Source organism: Primulina huaijiensis, chromosome 7 (assembly GCF_012295235.1).
Source record: "Primulina huaijiensis isolate GDHJ02 chromosome 7, ASM1229523v2, whole genome shotgun sequence".
NCBI classification, from domain to species: Eukaryota; Viridiplantae; Streptophyta; class Magnoliopsida; order Lamiales; family Gesneriaceae; genus Primulina; species Primulina huaijiensis.
Genome location: NC_133312.1, coordinates 7,357,984 through 7,375,937, shown reverse-complemented (window position 1 = coordinate 7,375,937; position 17,954 = coordinate 7,357,984). Strand labels below are relative to the sequence as shown.

Sequence of the window (17,954 nt, the reverse complement as noted above, 5' to 3'; positions counted from 1 at the left end):
TTATTGTGGTAAACCATGTATATCTCTTATAATTTTTTGATATGTAATTGTATTTGTTAAATTGTATGTGGAAAATTGGATTTAGTTGCACACATTCGCCTACACGTGTTGTAAGAATTATAAGGAATTCTCTAGATCGTATGAATCAAAATGAGGTATAATTGAATGTTTAGTTTTAAATTCTGATTAAATGAATATTAAAGTTTTTTATGATTAAATGAATGTTAAATTATAACCATTTTTTTACAGTTTAATTGGATCGTTTACCATAAGAATGACTTAGATGTAAAGACGATTATTGATTCATGCGACAACATAATATGGCGATGTGTTTGTCCCCTTATTTGCTTTGACATCGTGGAGATGAATCGTCCTAATAGGGTGATGTGACAATTCAGAAGACGACAATCAATTCCAGGGGCCTCCCTCGACAACGATGATCTGCTAAATATCACGAGAACAAGTTATCGAAACACAAATTGGAGAGATTATCATCAAAATTCAATTGAGTTGCGGAATAGTAGGTTGAGATATGTTGCTAAAGGGGTACGACACGGGCGATCAATGCAAACCGACGAAGACTACTTTCAATGGTATAATCGAATAACTGTACGCAACATATCACCTACAGTTAATGTCGTTGGTTTTCAACCATATCCGTACAATACTTTTGCCGGGCAATTTAATGTCCTACAAAATTTCAGTACGCCTTCTCCTTTTTCGCATCAGTCATCATTCGGGTGGGGAAGTGATATGGTTAGGCAACCAAGTGAGTTTGGCACTACTGTTCCGTCAACTGAGTTGAATACTGCAGGACCCTCTACTACTCAACCTGATTTTTCAGTGATTCGGGGATTGGTGACTTACATTCGTTTGGTCACGGGATTATATGACTCCATCTTGGTCAAACATACAAAGTTTCACAAATTTGCTTAATGTTGGTCCTCAGCAGCTTGTTCATGATATGCGACCACAAAAGAATGTTATTTCACCTATTACTTTTCCAGGTTACTCAAATGAGGAAAATCCTGATGATGTTGGATTGCGTAGAAGAACGAGAAGACGCAATCCACCAGCTTGTGGAACCGGGAGTCATTTGTATCATTGTAATTTTGATGATGATTCTTCTAATTGATTGTAACTATATCATTTGTATTGTTGTACCATTTGCATTGTTGCATCGTATAAATTGTATTATTTCTACATGTTGTTTTAATCGATTGAGGTACAGTACAATATGTTTTTTCAGACAAAAAAAAATCCATGGCCAGTAAATTATCTTCGAATAAAAACAAAGAAACACAAGTAAATCAAATTGGAATTCAATCATATAAACAACCATGTCAAATCATTGTATCCGCAAAACAACATCATGTTTGAAGATGTATGAAGATTTACACATCGTAATACTAGAAATTAAAGAAGCGAAACATAACATGACAAATAAGAGTCGGCGTCTCTGTCCCTAGATTCGTTGTTCTTCGTCTTCGTGATCGATCTTTGCATTCCCGATCTTCGGCTCGTGCGTGTATCTTGTTCACACTCAAGACTAGATTCTACTTTGCAATGATAACAAATCATGCAATGCGTCAAAAGTAATAAAACAAGAAAAGCATAGGATCTCGTACCTCATACAGCGATCATCAGGACTCGCTGTCCTCGCCTGATATCTCATCCTCATCATAATACTCATCATCATCCTCGATGGGTCGGTATGAAAATGCTGGCGGGGTTGGAAATGGCTCGTCAGAGGCACTAGTCGCAGGGAAGCCCTGCGCAAGCACACGATTAAAATCATGCACGCAATCCATGTGCTTGTGTGTTATCCGCCACTGTCTCCTCATCATGTGCTCTAAGTTATCGAGACACTGGTGAGCGGGGTGTCCCCTCTCTGCACATGCCTGTCGTGCGTGTTGTGCCTGTGGGGCAGGATGTGGCTGTGCTCCACTCCCTGAAGCCTCGCTCGGGCGACTCTCAATTTGCCTTCGTCTTTCATCCCTTGGGAGCTTCCCAACGAGTAAGATATCGCCTTTTTTGTGCAAGACTGGCTCACTATCATTCCATGTAACCCCAACTAGGCGGCAGAGCTCCGTGATGGTCGAAAAATGGGGCATGCTAATTGTGGATGTGCCCCGTGCAGCCTACAAAATCGAATTCATGATCACCCGGCCTGCATCTACTATCTTGCCGGTTATGATGCAATAGACCAATGATGCTTTCGTTTTTTTCACATCAGAAACATGCCCAGATGGAATCAACCGCGAGGCGACAAAATGACATCAGTTATATGCTTCCCTAATCATAGATGTCGCAGGAAATGTGACCGGAGCTCGCTGATTATTGAGCTTACAAACTGTGCCCGGCTCACAAAGTGTGTTGATTATCGTCTAATAGGGATAGGCATGTCTCATAAATCTCGTGTACTCGTCGGTGTCATATTCAGGCATCGAGTACAACGAGTTAATAGTCCTACTGTCGAAAGGAACCATCTGCCCCCTTATTTTCACGTGGTAATCGTCATGCCTAACCTTTAAGTTAACGTAGAATTCCCGCACAAGTGACATCACAGCATCTGCCGGTGGCTTCACAAACTCTGTCCAATGCAAATACTGAGCCAGATTTAATGTCTCACAACCCGAGACGCTCTGATCCATCCCTCTTTCCCGTTGCATGTTTTTATCTTGTAATTTTGTATAATTTTCTGCGGCAACTGCATCCCAAAACCGTCGTCTATCAAAACTAGCATCAGACAACTCACCATCCCCAGACTGAACTTGCTCAGTTTTCTTCCTCGGAGGTATTTTCAACTCAAACAATAATCCTCGCTCGCTAGTACTTGTCCCCAACAAGAACGATTCAAACAATGACAACTCCAACAATATAGCGCCTACAATATGAACACCCATGTTATATACAATGCCACAATCAACCAATTATCAACAACAATCTCATTGAAGCAATATATCGAACACGTTATATGCACAAACTCTATAACTTTATTAATTCAAAATTGAACATGGAATTGAAGATTCATAACACCAAGAACGTTTACCTTTTGATAGGACCAAAATTTTATTGCACTTCGTCCGGAGTCAACTTGTGGAAGTGGAACGATTTTTGGTGGTGGAGAAATAGGGAGGCGCTCCGCTCGTTCCTGGTGTAGGGTGATGAGTTTGAGAAGTCCTTTTTTATATATATAAAAGTGTATTAGCGCCGCGACGCTGAGTAAGTAGCGCCACGGCGCTTGCTTTTCATGACACTAGCGCCGCAGCGCTTAGCGAGTAGCGCCGCGGCACTTGTCTTGCGCAAGCCTAGCGCTGCACACTTTAAATATAGCACCGCGGCGCTAGTTTTGCGTAAAGCTTGCGCTGCGGCGCTAGCCTTGCGAAAAGATGGCGCCGCGGCGCTACACTTGCGCAAAGCTGGCGCTTAAAATGTAGCGCCGCGGTGCCAATTTTGCACAAAACTGGCGCTGCAACGAACACTGAATAGCGCCTAGGCACTGAGTCAGCAGAAATTTTTTCCAACTTTTTTTTAAAAAAATTTAAGTAGTTTACATAAAAGTCGTTATCACAATTTATCAAAAGACTTCATTTGCACAAAACTTTAAAATATCAAGAAAAAAAATTGTGTACATCGTTATAGTCGATATTAATTATTTCTTATTGCTCAAGGTGATTTACGTACAACTTCATCGTTGTTGTATCTCTCTAACTACCAGTTTGTCCATCTCATTTCTCAATATAGTTTTTCTATCTCTACCAACTCTTCTTCTTTTACGTCTAACCGGGTTGTGGTGCAACTTGAACGTTGGAGAATCCCATTATATTCTCTCATCTGCAAAAGACTGAAATCTACCCTCGTACGTTGCTAAGTACTCAGATATGTTATACCATGGTTGTACAAGTGTTGTGGGATCTAACGAGTGCCACTTAGCGGTGCAACTAGCATGGGAACATGGTATGCCAAAAATCGTCCATTTACCACATAAACAATCACTCGTTGATAACTTGACCACCTGCATATTTTGGCCATGACTTGGTCATACTACAGTTGCAACTGAAGCAGTTTGCTCACGTACATCATATTTGGCAACACGATGTTCACTAAATTTTCTCGCTCATTTCTCATACTTTCGACATGCACAATTTGACCACAGATGATTTTCTTGAACCATACGACCACCTCTTGTCACACGTTCAATGAAATATTGTACGCACCTCAGAAGTGTCAACTGTACTATCGCAAATATAGGAAGTCTACGAGCACCCTTCAACACACTATTTAAACACTCTGACATATTGGTTGTCATCACCCCACGACGCCAACCACTGTCATGAGCTAAACTCCATTTTTCTTTCGCAATTCCAGCCAAATATTTGTGCGCCAAAATGTTTTTTTGCTTAATTGCCTCCATTGTTGCTTCAAACTTACAAATTTGATTTCTTGTGCCTGCCGCCCAACATAAATCTTTCAAATGCACATATTTGAATTTAGCATTAAAGTTTGAACACATATGTCTCAAACAAAAACGATGCACACCATAAGGAGGTTGAAAATATGGTAGATCTACAGTTGTTCGCACAATTCCCTTATGCCTATAAAAAATTAGGCACACACCATTTTCACCACAAACGACATGTCGTCCTAGATTCTACAAGAACCATTTCCAAGAATCTGATGTTTCTTCACTCACAATAGCAAATGCTAGCGGTAGAACCTGATTGTTCGCATCCAGAGTGACAGCGATCAACATGTTATGCTTGTATTTGGTATACAAGTGTGTACCATCGACACTAATTATTTTTCGACAATGTCGAAACCCATCAATACACGGCCTGAATGCCCAAAAAACATAGTTCAGTGTCTTAATCATTTCAGTGTTGGCTCTGAGATGCTTCCACTCCACAGCTGTTCTCGAATTATATTTGGACAAAGCACACATATATTTTGAAAGTAATTGAACGAAGCTCTCCCATGTACCATAAGCAATTTTCATAGCACGTTTCAAACTTCGTCATGCTTTCGTATACGAGATTTGATATCCATATTTATCTTTCATATTTTCAATGACATACTTAATCTAGTACGAATGATCACAACGAACAACTCCCAATAGCGTATGTGCCACCATATCATTGTTCAAGTTCTTATGGTCTATACCAACAGAGGTATATATACATGTGTGAGGCCCGCCATATTTTGTTATTTTCCAATAACCAGTTTTGGTCTTCAAAGAAGCGCGTAGTCCCCATCGACAAATGACCGTAGAAGAATGATTTCTGCAACGTAATTTCCACAAACTTTGTGTGCTATCCACGACACAGTAGTCACGCCTAACAACTCTAACGGAATAATCCTTCACAGATGCAATAAGATCGTTCTTATCTTTAAATAACATATTAACGCATAATTCACCTCTCTCCGGATTATAATAGCTTCTTCACATTCCAGAAGGTACATCGACATAATCAAGAGGCTCTTCCCAAAAAAATTTATTGAAAAATTATGGCATCTCAGAAGTGTTTGAAAGAAATGGTATGGTCTGCCTCTGTAAAGTGTCACGAGATGGTTGCCGAGATAATGTCCCTCATCAGGATTTGAAAATGTATTCACTTCTTCATCATCATTAATTTCTTCTTCTTCAGACTCACTATATGACATATCGGGTTCAGAATCACTCCTAGAAATATCATTATTAGTGGCCAGATCTGGAAAACGAGCACTCGTATCTAATGTTGTATTCGGCCAATATGGAGCATGATTTTGTTCCAACGAGACATTGATATATTGATCCCAAGACCTACTTACATTATCGAAATTTATATTATCGAGTCCTTCAGTAACCTGTGGAACATAAGGTTCTAGATCCTGGAAACCATCGTATGTAAAAGTACCGGGTTGGTTATTGAACCCCGAATCGGATGCATGTCGAACGTAGGATTCATGATCATCAAATCCAATATGATGCTCAATTGAATTTTCTTCCACGTATAAATGCAACATATGCATATTGTCACATTGCATTATAAACTGTAAAGCGTCATCATCAACGAGATTGACTTGAATTTCATTCCAAGATGATCTCTCCATGAATGAATATTTGGTTGATAACTTCATATTAAACTTCGTTGGATCGATTCCTAACATTTTATGCCCAACTTCAACCAACTCCAACAAATTAATAGATCGTAATACTCGTATCGGTCTAACAAATGGAATATTATATTCAACTGATCCATTATCGATAACTACATGAACACCAAAAAAATAAGAGTAAATCGATGTTAGACATTTTGCCGATGAAGTTTGAGAGAAAATTTATGCAGAATGAAAGAGAAAAATTATAACTCATTCATCGAATTTCACAACATTATATATATAGAAAGAAATTACTGAAGGAAATTTAGAACTCATTCATTGAAGTTCAGAAATCACGTGAAGATTCAATTATTGAATGAAATTCAGAAATCACGTGAAGATTCAAAAAATTATTGATAGAAAAATAAGTACGAATATATGGCAAAAAAATTATTATTGATATCCGTGCCACGTGGAGCGTCCGTGCTTACGAAGCACGGATAATGCTCCACGTTGGAGCATCCGTGCTTACCAAGCACGGATAATGCTCACGTTGATCTATATCCGTGTTTCGTACAGTATATGTGAAAATAAATTTTTTTAAAAATTATTTTTTAAATAAATTTTTATTTTTAAATTAATTATAAAAAAAACCCATGAATGATTCGGCAGGTAAAATTGAAAGGGAAGGTGGAGGCATTTATGAAGTATTTAATTTTCGTCTTATTAAATATTTAAAATTTTATATAATTTTGGAATGCCCGTAAAGTTTTTAATATACATATGGTTGCTGTGTAAAAAGAAGAGCTTGTTAATAGGTTCTATAGATACAGATGATGAGCATTAATGAAGCAAAAGAGAGAGTTTCTCAAACGTACAAAAGATGCATTGTTTTTTTAATTTACTAACATACTATGTTTTTTTAATCTATACGTTCTGGTTATTATAACTAGTACACGAAAATCGTCATCAGCATCACCCATCCAGCAAAGAAGTAGAAGAGACCGAACTTCAAGTGACACAGCATTGTCAAGAAAAGTTGTCCAATGATAAATGTGAAAAACATGTTAATAGACACATTGATCGATTGCCCTGCGGATCGGATTTCCAGTGGAAAGATCTCACTGGGAACAAGCCACCCCAATGGACCCCAAGACCAAGCAAAACCAGCCACATAAACACATATCAACGCCAATGTCAGGTCTCCCATTCCTTTGCTGAAAGACCCTTCACCCGAAACCCCGAAAACCGAGGCAATCAGCGATCCAACGGCGATTTGACAGATGATCATTTGTACTCCACCTTCCAAGAACAGGACCCTTCTCCCGAACTTGTCGACTGTGAAGATTGACACCACCGTGGCGAACACATTTACCAGGCCTGTCACAACCGCAGACATGAGCGCCGCGTCATTCCCGAATCCAAGTGTCTTGAAAAGAACAGGCGCGTAGAACATGATGACGTTGATGCCGGTGATCTGCTGGAAGAAGGGAATCAAGCAAGTGATTATTAATTGTGGCCTGTATTTTCTTTCTGTTATTTGCTTCCATGGTTGCTCCACACGCTTTGATGCTTCACTTGCTTCCACAAGATCACTGTACTCGAGGTCCACATGCGCCGTGCCGCGAATCTTCTGCAACATTTCTCGTGCCTCCTCTTTCTTTCCCCTTTCAATGAGGGAATTAGGAGTATCAGGCAAGGAAAGAGCACCAATCGTCATGATCACAGCAGGAACAGCAGCCAAAGCAAGAGAAACCCGCCATCCATTGTGCTTCATCTTCGCTGTCCCGTAGTTAACAAGATTTGCCGCAAAAATGCCGATCGTTGTGGCCATCTGGAAGCCAATGTTGAGGGCTCCTCTTAGTTTTGGAGGCGCCATTTCTGAGAGGTAAACAGGTACGGACTGGTTAGCATAACCAATGCCGACACCTAGCAATATACGGCCGATGATGAGCATCTCGACATCGAAAGCAGCACCATTGAGTATGGCACCAGACAGGAAGACTAGACCTCCAACGGTCATCGAGATTTTGCGGCCAAATGCTCGGGTTGTCGCGGAGGCGAAGAAGGAAGCAATTAGTGCAGCCAAGTACAGCGAAGAAGTGAATAAGGTAAGCAAGTGATTCTCGAAACTACAATACTGATTATAGTTCTTCCCTGGAGAGTGTTGCTTCGCGTACACTCCGGGGAAAAACTTTTGCAAGAACTCATCCATTGACGTAACTCCTCCTGCAAATTCATCCCACAATCAACATGATTATTTTTACATTTTTGCCAAAATATTTGAACAAACATACGTAACGTAAAATGAGACGAACCTGAGATGCCTATATCGTAACCGAAAATCAGGCCACCCGTCGCCGCAACCAAGCAGGCGATGACCACAAAAGGCGTCACACGGGCTTCATAATTCGCCCCGCTTCCGGACCCGATTTCGATACCTCCTACTGCCATCTTAACTTGATCAACTCGCTAATTTTTCTAAGTTACTCTGTATTTTCACCTCTGATTGATATTCAAACGCTGAATAACTAATGAAACCTCAATTAAAAAGACAAGTTTAACTAACGGATAGAGAGGCACTCTAAACAATTCTACATGTTTCTACATACATTTTTTTCCCTAATAAAGAGACCTCTGAATTTTTTTATTCCTTTTTTTTTAATGTTTTTATTTTCAGAAGTTCGGACCTACAAGAAGTGGTAACGAGGTTGACGGCTACTTATAAATAGAGAGTAAAGAGGATAAACGCATGGCCAACCGTGAATAAGAGATCAGAGGACAGACATGGTTTTCTCTGTTTGATTTTTCAGAAATTTAATGATCATCATCCATATAATCATAATTTATAAGCCACTATTTATCCGATCCTTGAATTCATTTTGTAGAAAATTGGTTTTGTTTAGAATTAACAATCGAAAAATTATAGACTATCATTCATAATCAAAAGGATTTTTAGTTTATTATTATATTTTTAGACTTGTTCAAAAACACATTCAAGAAAGTTTCATGTTAAAAAATACAAAAATTCAGAGTTTTTATGACTGGAACCCATTAATTCTTATAATTTGAAGGCAAATATATCAAAATGGAAAAGGTTTACTCTTTGACAAAAACTTGTGTGAGACGGTCTCACGGGTCGTATTTGTGAGACGGATCTCTTATTTGGGTCATCCATGAAAAAATATTACTTTTTATGCTAAGAGTATTACTTTTTATTGTGAATATGAGTAGTGTTGACCCGTCTCACAGATTAGGATCCGTGAGACGGTCTCATATGAGACTCACTCTTACTCTTTTGCTTCGAGTAAAAATCATTTGGTATATAAACCATTGATAAATTGGTGAATTAAATTTTGTAAATAACTTAAATTTAATAATAGTAATTCTGACTTGCAAAGTAATTTAAGATAAGCACACATANATTAGCGACGACAAATATGGAGAAAGACTGGTGAGATGTGTTAAAAATACTTATAAGTATATAAAATGAAATATCGTTTATACTGGATGTTTGGGTAACTTTGAAAAAAAATTGTTTTGATAGGTCATATCATATCAAAGTGGTTACTCTAATTATGACCTCAAACTTTATGATGTAGTATATATTAATATCAAATCACATATGTTGTTAGTGTATAATATAATATATGAAATATTTATATTGCTTGTGTTAATAATTTTTATTAAATAATTGATTTAGTTATTATTTTCACAAAATAAGAATTTTTAGATATTTGATTTATTATGATTTTCTACGTCTAAAATAATGGTAAATAAGGTTAAAATTGAGAAAATGTGGAAAAGAAATTAGTACAATGAGTGATGTTTAAATTACTAATAAAATCATCATTATTGTTCGAAGTCATATATAGACTCGTAATCATTTATGACATGAAAACTACTTAATGTAACAAGATATCACTCTGCAAATAAATTAAACCTATAATTTAGATATAACAAAAAAAAATTTATTAGACCGTCTCATGAGTTAATTTTTGTTAGAAGAATCTCCAACCCAACTCGTGAAAAATATTATTTTTATGTATAAAATATTACTTTTTATTTTATGTATAGACCGAATTAACATATTTCACGAATAAAGATCAGCGATACAGTCTCATAGAAGACCAGACAAAATATATCATGTGCATGGAGATCATTTCAATAGGGATATTGTTGTTTTTTAATTATCATAATTTGGAGAACGAAAAACTATGACATCTTCTACAATAAGGTACCGTTTGAAGTTGCACATTATTAATTTATTTATAGTTTATCTTATCCAATCATATATTTACTTATTATTTATTTTATATAAATTGAATCATTGAATTTAAATTATAATATTACTGTTAATAAATAATATTATTAATATTTTATTGATTATTAAAAAGACAATGTAGAAAGATTATTTTGCTTCAACCAAAGGAAGATTACAACTTGATTGTTCTTTTTCAAGACAGTGATCTCTGAAGAGTGACTGTTAAAAAACATAAATTAATTAAGACAGAGAGAGATTACTGTATGTTGAATGAACGCAAACCCTAGCTCCCGACTCTTCAAACCGTGGTCCTTCGTTGCTGTCATTTTTCCGGCACTAATGATTCTGCACCGCAATGGGATTTTCAGCTGCTAAAATGTATTGTGCATCAATTGCAATCGATTTTTAATTTTGAAAAAATCTGTTGAATTGATGAATTGCAAGGGAAGGGTGTGCTGATTGATCAGTTTGATGTCAGTTTAAATTAGGTAAGATTGGTTTTGGTTCAAGCTAGTTTGTCATGGCCGAACCCTCAAAAGTCATCCATGTCCGCAATGTGGGGCATGAGATTTCCGAGGTATGATATCTCAATCTAACTATGAATATGTGAATTCCGCTTTTGGGTTTTATAGTTAGCTGGTGATATGTTTTTTTAGAATGTTCATCTCTGTTTAATATTGTCGTGGTAAGAATCTGAAACTACGTTCACCGATTTTCTTTTCGGAAGTTTAATTGTCACAGGCGCTTTCACTCACACACTTACATGTATCTATTTATACCACAAGCTGCAGAATAGTTCTAGGTTCGGTCCCTGTTACCATTTCATTTGTTTCATTTTTTCCCAGAATGATTTGCTCCAGATCTTCCAACCATTTGGCGTTATAACCAAGCTTGTGATGCTTCGAGCCAAAAATCAAGTATGTTTCTTGTTAAAGTTTTAAAGGAGCTATACATGCATGGCTAAAAGTATATTTCATTATATTATTGTTTTTACCCAAATGGCAGGCTCTCATTCAAATGCAAGATATCCCTTCAGCAGTAAATTCAATACAATACTACACAAATGTTCAGCCAAGCATAAGGTATCCGATAGATTGATTATGTCTCTCCATTCAATTCAACTTCTTGTTCAAAACGCTCCTATTGTTTTGGTATCCACTTGGTCTATTAGTTCTTGTTGTCCGTAGGGGTAGAAATGTTTACATTCAATTCTCATCACACCAAGAGCTAACAACTATGGATCAGAATTCTCAACCACGAGGAGATGAGGTGACTATTTCGTAAATTTTGACATTTTTTCTTCAACTTCTTGGATACCTATATTTCTTTTACCTATTTTGAATTGTCTGAGTTAATGTTACTTTGTAAAGTTTTCGTCGTCATATTAATTAGAGATTATATGCGCTAACATCATGTGGGTGCTACTTGCTAGGAATCATCATTTAGCTTAGAACGTTGTTTTTTTCTATGAAGTTGTTTAATTAGCATATATTTCATAAATATGTCCGTAGGTGACCTTTTATACAATTTACGGGATATGATTAACTAATATTATTGGGTAGTTGCAACACCCACCAGGTTTAATATGATTACCGATACTTTCCTTCTTAAGAATCACAATTACTACTTACATTTTTTCGCGAAATAACTAATTTACTCTTCAGTTTTCTTTATTAGGAATTCTGAATTAGGATATTATCAAGTAGAGAAGATTGATGAGTCAAAAGATATTTATATTCCAAAATATATTTGTCTCTTCTCTTCTTCACTTTTTCTTTCGTTTTTTTGGGTTTTACTTATCTATTCATCTTTTTCCTAGTATCCACATGTAACCCCTACTCTGCCCAAACCCTCCAATCCCATTGCTGCACCTATCTACGGCTACCATCAATGACAGAGACTCGGAGTTAAAAACAGTAAATCACGCCTCTTGGTTTCTTGGTTCCTGTCAATACAAAGGTGTCCATTTTCATAAAAACTCCTGTGTGCCCTGTGCATCTCTAAAAATGTCTATGTGCTGACTTTTATTTCTACCATCTCTGTTTTCAATTATTTATGGGTGCTAAGTATTACAATTGAAAGTACAAGGGTGGTAATTACCTACTCTTGGGGAGGGTGAATTTTGTTATACCCTGTAGGCTATAATTAGTTGCAACTTCTCTTTTAACTTGTTTATTAGTTTTCTTACTTCTTCATGCTTGATTTATCTTTTTATATCCTTGCCTGTCTCTCTTTCTGTATTCTATCCTATTCATTTCCTTCTCTTCTATCTCTTCTGTCTCGATGCTGGTCTGCTGTTGGGCTCTTCTGTCTATTGTGTCCCTATGCTGGTCTGCTGTTGGGTTCTTTCTGGATGATCAGCCTAATCGAATTCTCTTAGTTACAATACATCACATGCTATATCCTATTACTGTGGAAGTGCTGCATCAGGTGTTTTCTCCTCATGGATTTGTCGAGAAGATCGTCACGTTTCAGAAGTCGGCTGGTCAGCATCTTCATAGTTTCTCTCTTTTCTCGCTTTCTTAATTCTAATCTTGTTAGGCATTAAGAATTTCCTATGTCAGTATCTCCAGGTTTTAAGGAAACTTTTATGCATAATGATTGAATTCTTACTCTTTTATATGGAATGAGTTTTACCTGGATTGTGATTTGTGAATGTCTGTTGTTTCTTTATTAATCATGAGATTATGCTGCCTCTACAAGTTGCATTTTTAATGCATAGGATTGCTTACTATGTTATAGTTTCTGACTGATATTGGTTAATCCTACCTGCATAATATATAGGTTTCCAAGCTCTAGTTCAATATCAATCAAATCAGAATGCTATTACTTCAAGAAACTCTCTCCAGGTATATTGGGTGTATAATATTTGTTATTTATATGAGATGAAGTCAGCATGTCTCTTGCAACTATCAACAGGGACGAAATATATATGATGGTTGCTGTCAATTGGACATTCAGTACTCAAAGTGAGTTTTAAACATTATATGGTTTACGTGCATGCATTTGTTGATGTGTATGCTCCCACAACTTGTGTTGTTGCTATATCGGTATCTTATTAGCTCTTCTTTGTTCTAGCCTTGAAGAGTTGCAAGTGAACTATAATAATGATCGTTCTCGGTAGGTTGGTGAGTTTTCTTAATGTCATTTTCTCTCCTCAAGATTTGTTCTGTATTTGATGAGGTGCTACTGTGTTCTCTTCTCCATGTAGAGATTTCACAAATCCATCTTTGCCTTCAGAACAAAAGGTCAAGTACACTCAAGAAAAAGCCATTCTTCTGCAATATTACTGTTTATATTATTTACTTTTTATCCATGGTTCTGTTTTGTGATTGGATTTTCTACTTTTGTTTCATTTTGCTACAGCCTGGGTATGGAGATGGAGGCCTATATGCCCATCCAGGTTTCTAATTAACTTCTGAAAAACCTGTCACTTTTTTGTTTCTTACTGTTTCTAACTTCTCTCTTTTTTTTCCTTTTCAGTTGGATTTCCACAGGTGGGGGTTATATGCTGATAAATTTAGAATTGAAGCTATGTGATTGCCTATCAGAGCCTTGCAGCAGCACCATTGTCGTGTTCCTTTTAAAAAATTTTATGATATTGCCATCACAACTCTTATTACGTAACCTGTTTTAATTCATTGAGTTTTGTGTATGTTAGCATCTTTTCCAACCAAATGGAAAGTGGTACGCATAAAGCATGGTCATGATGTATTTATGCAATCTTGTGCTTGTCCTCGCAAGTGCTTGCATGAAGGAGTGATGGCTTGTTGTATTTGCTTATTTAAGCTTTGATATCTTATTATTTATGATTCTGGTTGGCTCCAGAATTACATGTGAAATATTTGGAGAAGACACTGAAAATGTTTGTGTTGGATCTCTTGTTGTCTTAATTTTTAGATGGGTAATGCTGCTGTCATTGCTGCTGCATTTGGAGGCAGTTTGCCTCCAGGTATCAGTGGTACAAATGACAGGTGCACGGTTCTTGTATCTAATTTGAACCCTGATGTGAGTCTCTCTCTCTCTCTCTCACACACACACACACAAAGATTTGCGTGCCAATTACAAGCTGCTGTCAGCATTGCTCCAATCTAACTTAAAAAAGAAAGAGAGTTGCACGTCTGCTGCTTAATTTTTTTAGTAGGACTCTTGAACATCAGGACTTCTTTTGTTCAATACATCATGTTAATTTCTTTTATGCAGAGAATTGACGAGGACAAGCTTTTTAATTTATTCTCGCTGTATGGCAACATTATCAGAATCAAACTTCTTCGAAATAAGCCAGATCATGCATTAGTCCAAATGAGTGATGGCTTTCAGGCTGAATTGGCTGTGCATTTTCTGAAGGTCCAGTAAATTGCTTTTGAAGTTTATGTATAGTTAGATTGCTTGAATGATGCACTATTTCTCGCTCGAAAGTATGTTGACCTTTGGTTTTAATGCATGGAAATAGTATGAAATACTGAAAATGTGTGGCTTTCCTGATTTCAATTGCTGTCGATCTTACATTTGCTTTTCATATAGGGTGCTATGTTGTTTGGAAAGCGCTTAGAGGTGAACTTTTCCAAGCATTCAAACATTACAACTGGAGCTGATACCCATGAATACTCCAGTTCTAACCTCAACCGTTACAATCGTAATGCTGTTAAAAATTACCGGTATTGTTGTTCGCCAACCAAAATGATCCACATCTCCACTATTCCTCAGGATATTACTGAAGAAGAAATGGTGGCACATTTGGAGGACTGTGGAACAATAGTTAGTGTGAAACTCTTTGAAATGAAAGGAAAGAAACAGGTTCTCGTCCTTTTTGAAAATGAAGAGCAGGCTACAGAAGCTCTTGTGTGCAAGCATGCCACATCACTTGGTGGTTCGACCGTACGAATCTCCTTCTCTCAGCTGCAAACCATTTGAATCACTTCGTTGTTGTAGACAGTAAATTTACATTCCATGTGTACTGCTTGGGACATTTTGTTTCTTTAATCTGGGATCAGATATGTTTTTCTTTTGTGTAATAAAATTTTTATGTGTAAAAACTTGAGGCAGAAAGGAAGATCGATGGACAAACACGGGGTGAGAATAGCACTGAACACATGACCAAATATTATTATTATTATTATTATTATTATTATTATTATTTCAACGTCAATATATTTAGCATGTTCAAAATTTAGAAATATATTTATATACATTGTGATTCGCAATTATTATGGAGTGTTTCGCGTTTGGAAGCAATCAAACTAAACTTCATCGACCCCAAGGAAAGTTTATTTTTCACCCCAGCACAAGCATTTGATTTGTTTAATTCAACTCTCTTATACCCCTAAAACTACCACGTTACCGTTAAAAATACTCTATGTATATATAATATTATTCTTGGAGCTGCTCTAATTTCACGGAGAAGTTCTAAAGATGAAAGGACACAAATTTTCATTATCCATACCCGAGATAGACTACGGAGCCTCCGAACGATTCAATCCTTAAGAAAAGGAGTTCGGAACTTCCCAATTCATGCAATCATCAAAGCAATAACACGTCCAATAAGCATCGACAGGTAAGAGTTTGGACCTTCTGAACCCAAGATCGGACTTTCCGATCGCCATCCGATGAGGTTTCAAAGGGAGCATGACACGTAAGGCAGAAGCCGGTTCCGAGCTTCCAAACTCGGCCAACTCAGATTTCATTTCAAGGCACACCAAGTATAAGTTTCCTCTCGATTCTAGTGTTATTCCAGACTTTTTCAGTTGTTTATGAAGACTCGACAAGCTACGAAGCACTCCTGGAGTGGTCGGCAACACAAGGATCAAGATACGAAGCTATCGTTCCCAAAGAAAGTATTGATTATGGATGAAGGTATGATCTGATAATATCCTTAGTTAATTGAAGGCTAGGATAGTAGATAAGATACAAAGCATGATTAGAGAATAATACCCGTTATCGGTTATCGGTTATTGGTTATCGGTTATCGTGTCTAGTAGGCTTGGAGAGCGGGCATTCCAGACTATAGTAGCGTTCTTATGTATTGTAATTACTTGTCATGTTATTTGCATTATTTGTTTATCAGGTTGAGCTTGAGTATTCCTCGAGATAAGACTTGATCTAACAAGAGTTGCTTGATATGAATCAAATTGCATACTAATAATATAATTCATTTGAGTCCTTTAAGCAACATGCATGCATGATTTTTCAAGTCTTCCGTACGTAATTCAAGTTTTTGAGAATTATTGCATTTGCTCATATAATTATGAATTACTTTAGGAAAAGACAGAATTGAAGCTCGATGACTGGCAGTAGCATGCGGTGGATTTTTCCTGCTAGGGTTGAACTTATGGAAAATTGGCGTGACAAGTCCCGGTAAAGCAGGCATTATCATCCGCAACAGCGGGTGACCCGAATTATCCGTGACGAAGAGGCAACAATCGCGTGCCTAGGATGGAAAAAAAATTACAGCCAGGTTCGCAAATTTTCAAATGACGAAGACCAAGCATTGCGCACCTCAGCGGATGAAAAGTTCAGCCAATATGGCGCGACACGTGAAGTGTATAAGGAAACTTTTTGTGTAGAAAATATGGAAAATTTGAAGGTATAAATAAGTGGAGACTTGGGTTTTCAGGGGGACTTTTCAGCAACCGTTTTTCGCCAGCAAATCAACAAGAGAGAGAGGGAGGGGCGAGCATGCGACAAGCAACTCTTGATTGCATTTATTCTCATACTTCTTTCTTCTCGTTTTTTCATTATGATTGAACATCTAGTACGTGATTTGATCATGGATTCTAGGCGTGGCTAAGTTCAATTTTGTTGGAATTTAAGAGATCCTAACCCAAACTTTGATTTGTGATCGTTCTTTTCAACTTTTGACAAGTTGTATTATTTGATTTTATTTAAATTGATTGATGTCGAAAGAAAATTTGATCGAGCATCACAAGAATGATGATGCGAGCACACCAGTTCGAGATAAAGCTTACCATGATCCAAATGGTTCAATCTTAAGTCCAGTTTGGGGGAGCAGCAATGGATTATCATAATGCTCACATAGTAAATTTTCTCGAAGCATGTGATATCTTTAAAGATAATGGAGTTTCAAAAGATGTTATTTGCTTGCGTTAGTTCCATTTTCAGTGAGAGATACAGCTAAATCTTGGTAGAATTGTTTACCTGTAGGTTACATTATAACTTGGGAAGACATGGACAAAACCTTTCTGACGAAATATTTCCCCCCTTCAAGGGCAAAGAAGATGAGAGCCGATATCACTGTTGGTCCAACTTGCGGTAATTTGAAATAATAAAATCCGAAAATAAAAAATAAAATGGACACCGAGATTTACATGGAAAACTCCTAAAAATTACTAGGGTAAAAACCACGGGCAAGCTGAAAAGAATTCAACTATAATATTTTGTGGTATACAACTCACTCACTGTGTTTCCAAAGAAAACACACACTCTCTTAATACAGGAGTACAAACATTTCACAATTATTATAGAACTAAGCACTCAAATGCTATAGGATGAGAGAAAACTCGAAAAAGGGATGATTTCAGAATGAAAGAGATAGCTATATTTATAGAGCCCATTGTCCGTGTGAATACGCGTTAAAAACGCATATTCATAT

General features: G+C 37.0%; 2 protein-coding genes across 2 annotated transcripts; one reads left to right on the top strand and one right to left on the bottom strand.

Annotated features, from left to right (window-relative positions):
- Nucleotides 1-6,876: 6,876 nt before the first annotated feature.
- LOC140981385 (sugar transport protein 10-like) lies at nt 6,877-8,746 on the bottom strand. The gene is made up of 2 exons (XM_073447772.1): nt 8,400-8,746; nt 6,877-8,310 (listed from the first exon to the last, which is right to left on the bottom strand). The coding sequence occupies exons 1-2, from the start codon at nt 8,533-8,535 to the stop codon at nt 7,031-7,033; spliced, it is 1,416 nt and encodes a 471-aa protein (XP_073303873.1). The 5' UTR covers nt 8,536-8,746; the 3' UTR covers nt 6,877-7,030.
- Nucleotides 8,747-10,567: 1,821 nt separating this feature from the next.
- Nucleotides 10,568-15,392, top strand: LOC140980991 (polypyrimidine tract-binding protein homolog 3-like). The gene is made up of 15 exons (XM_073447167.1): nt 10,568-10,723; nt 10,824-10,922; nt 11,191-11,262; nt 11,351-11,427; nt 11,533-11,614; nt 12,707-12,830; nt 13,130-13,194; nt 13,265-13,314; nt 13,424-13,465; nt 13,557-13,593; nt 13,712-13,748; nt 13,829-13,842; nt 14,246-14,353; nt 14,549-14,692; nt 14,870-15,392. The coding sequence occupies exons 2-15, from the start codon at nt 10,866-10,868 to the stop codon at nt 15,257-15,259; spliced, it is 1,299 nt and encodes a 432-aa protein (XP_073303268.1). The 5' UTR covers nt 10,568-10,723; nt 10,824-10,865; the 3' UTR covers nt 15,260-15,392.
- Nucleotides 15,393-17,954: the final 2,562 nt, after the last annotated feature.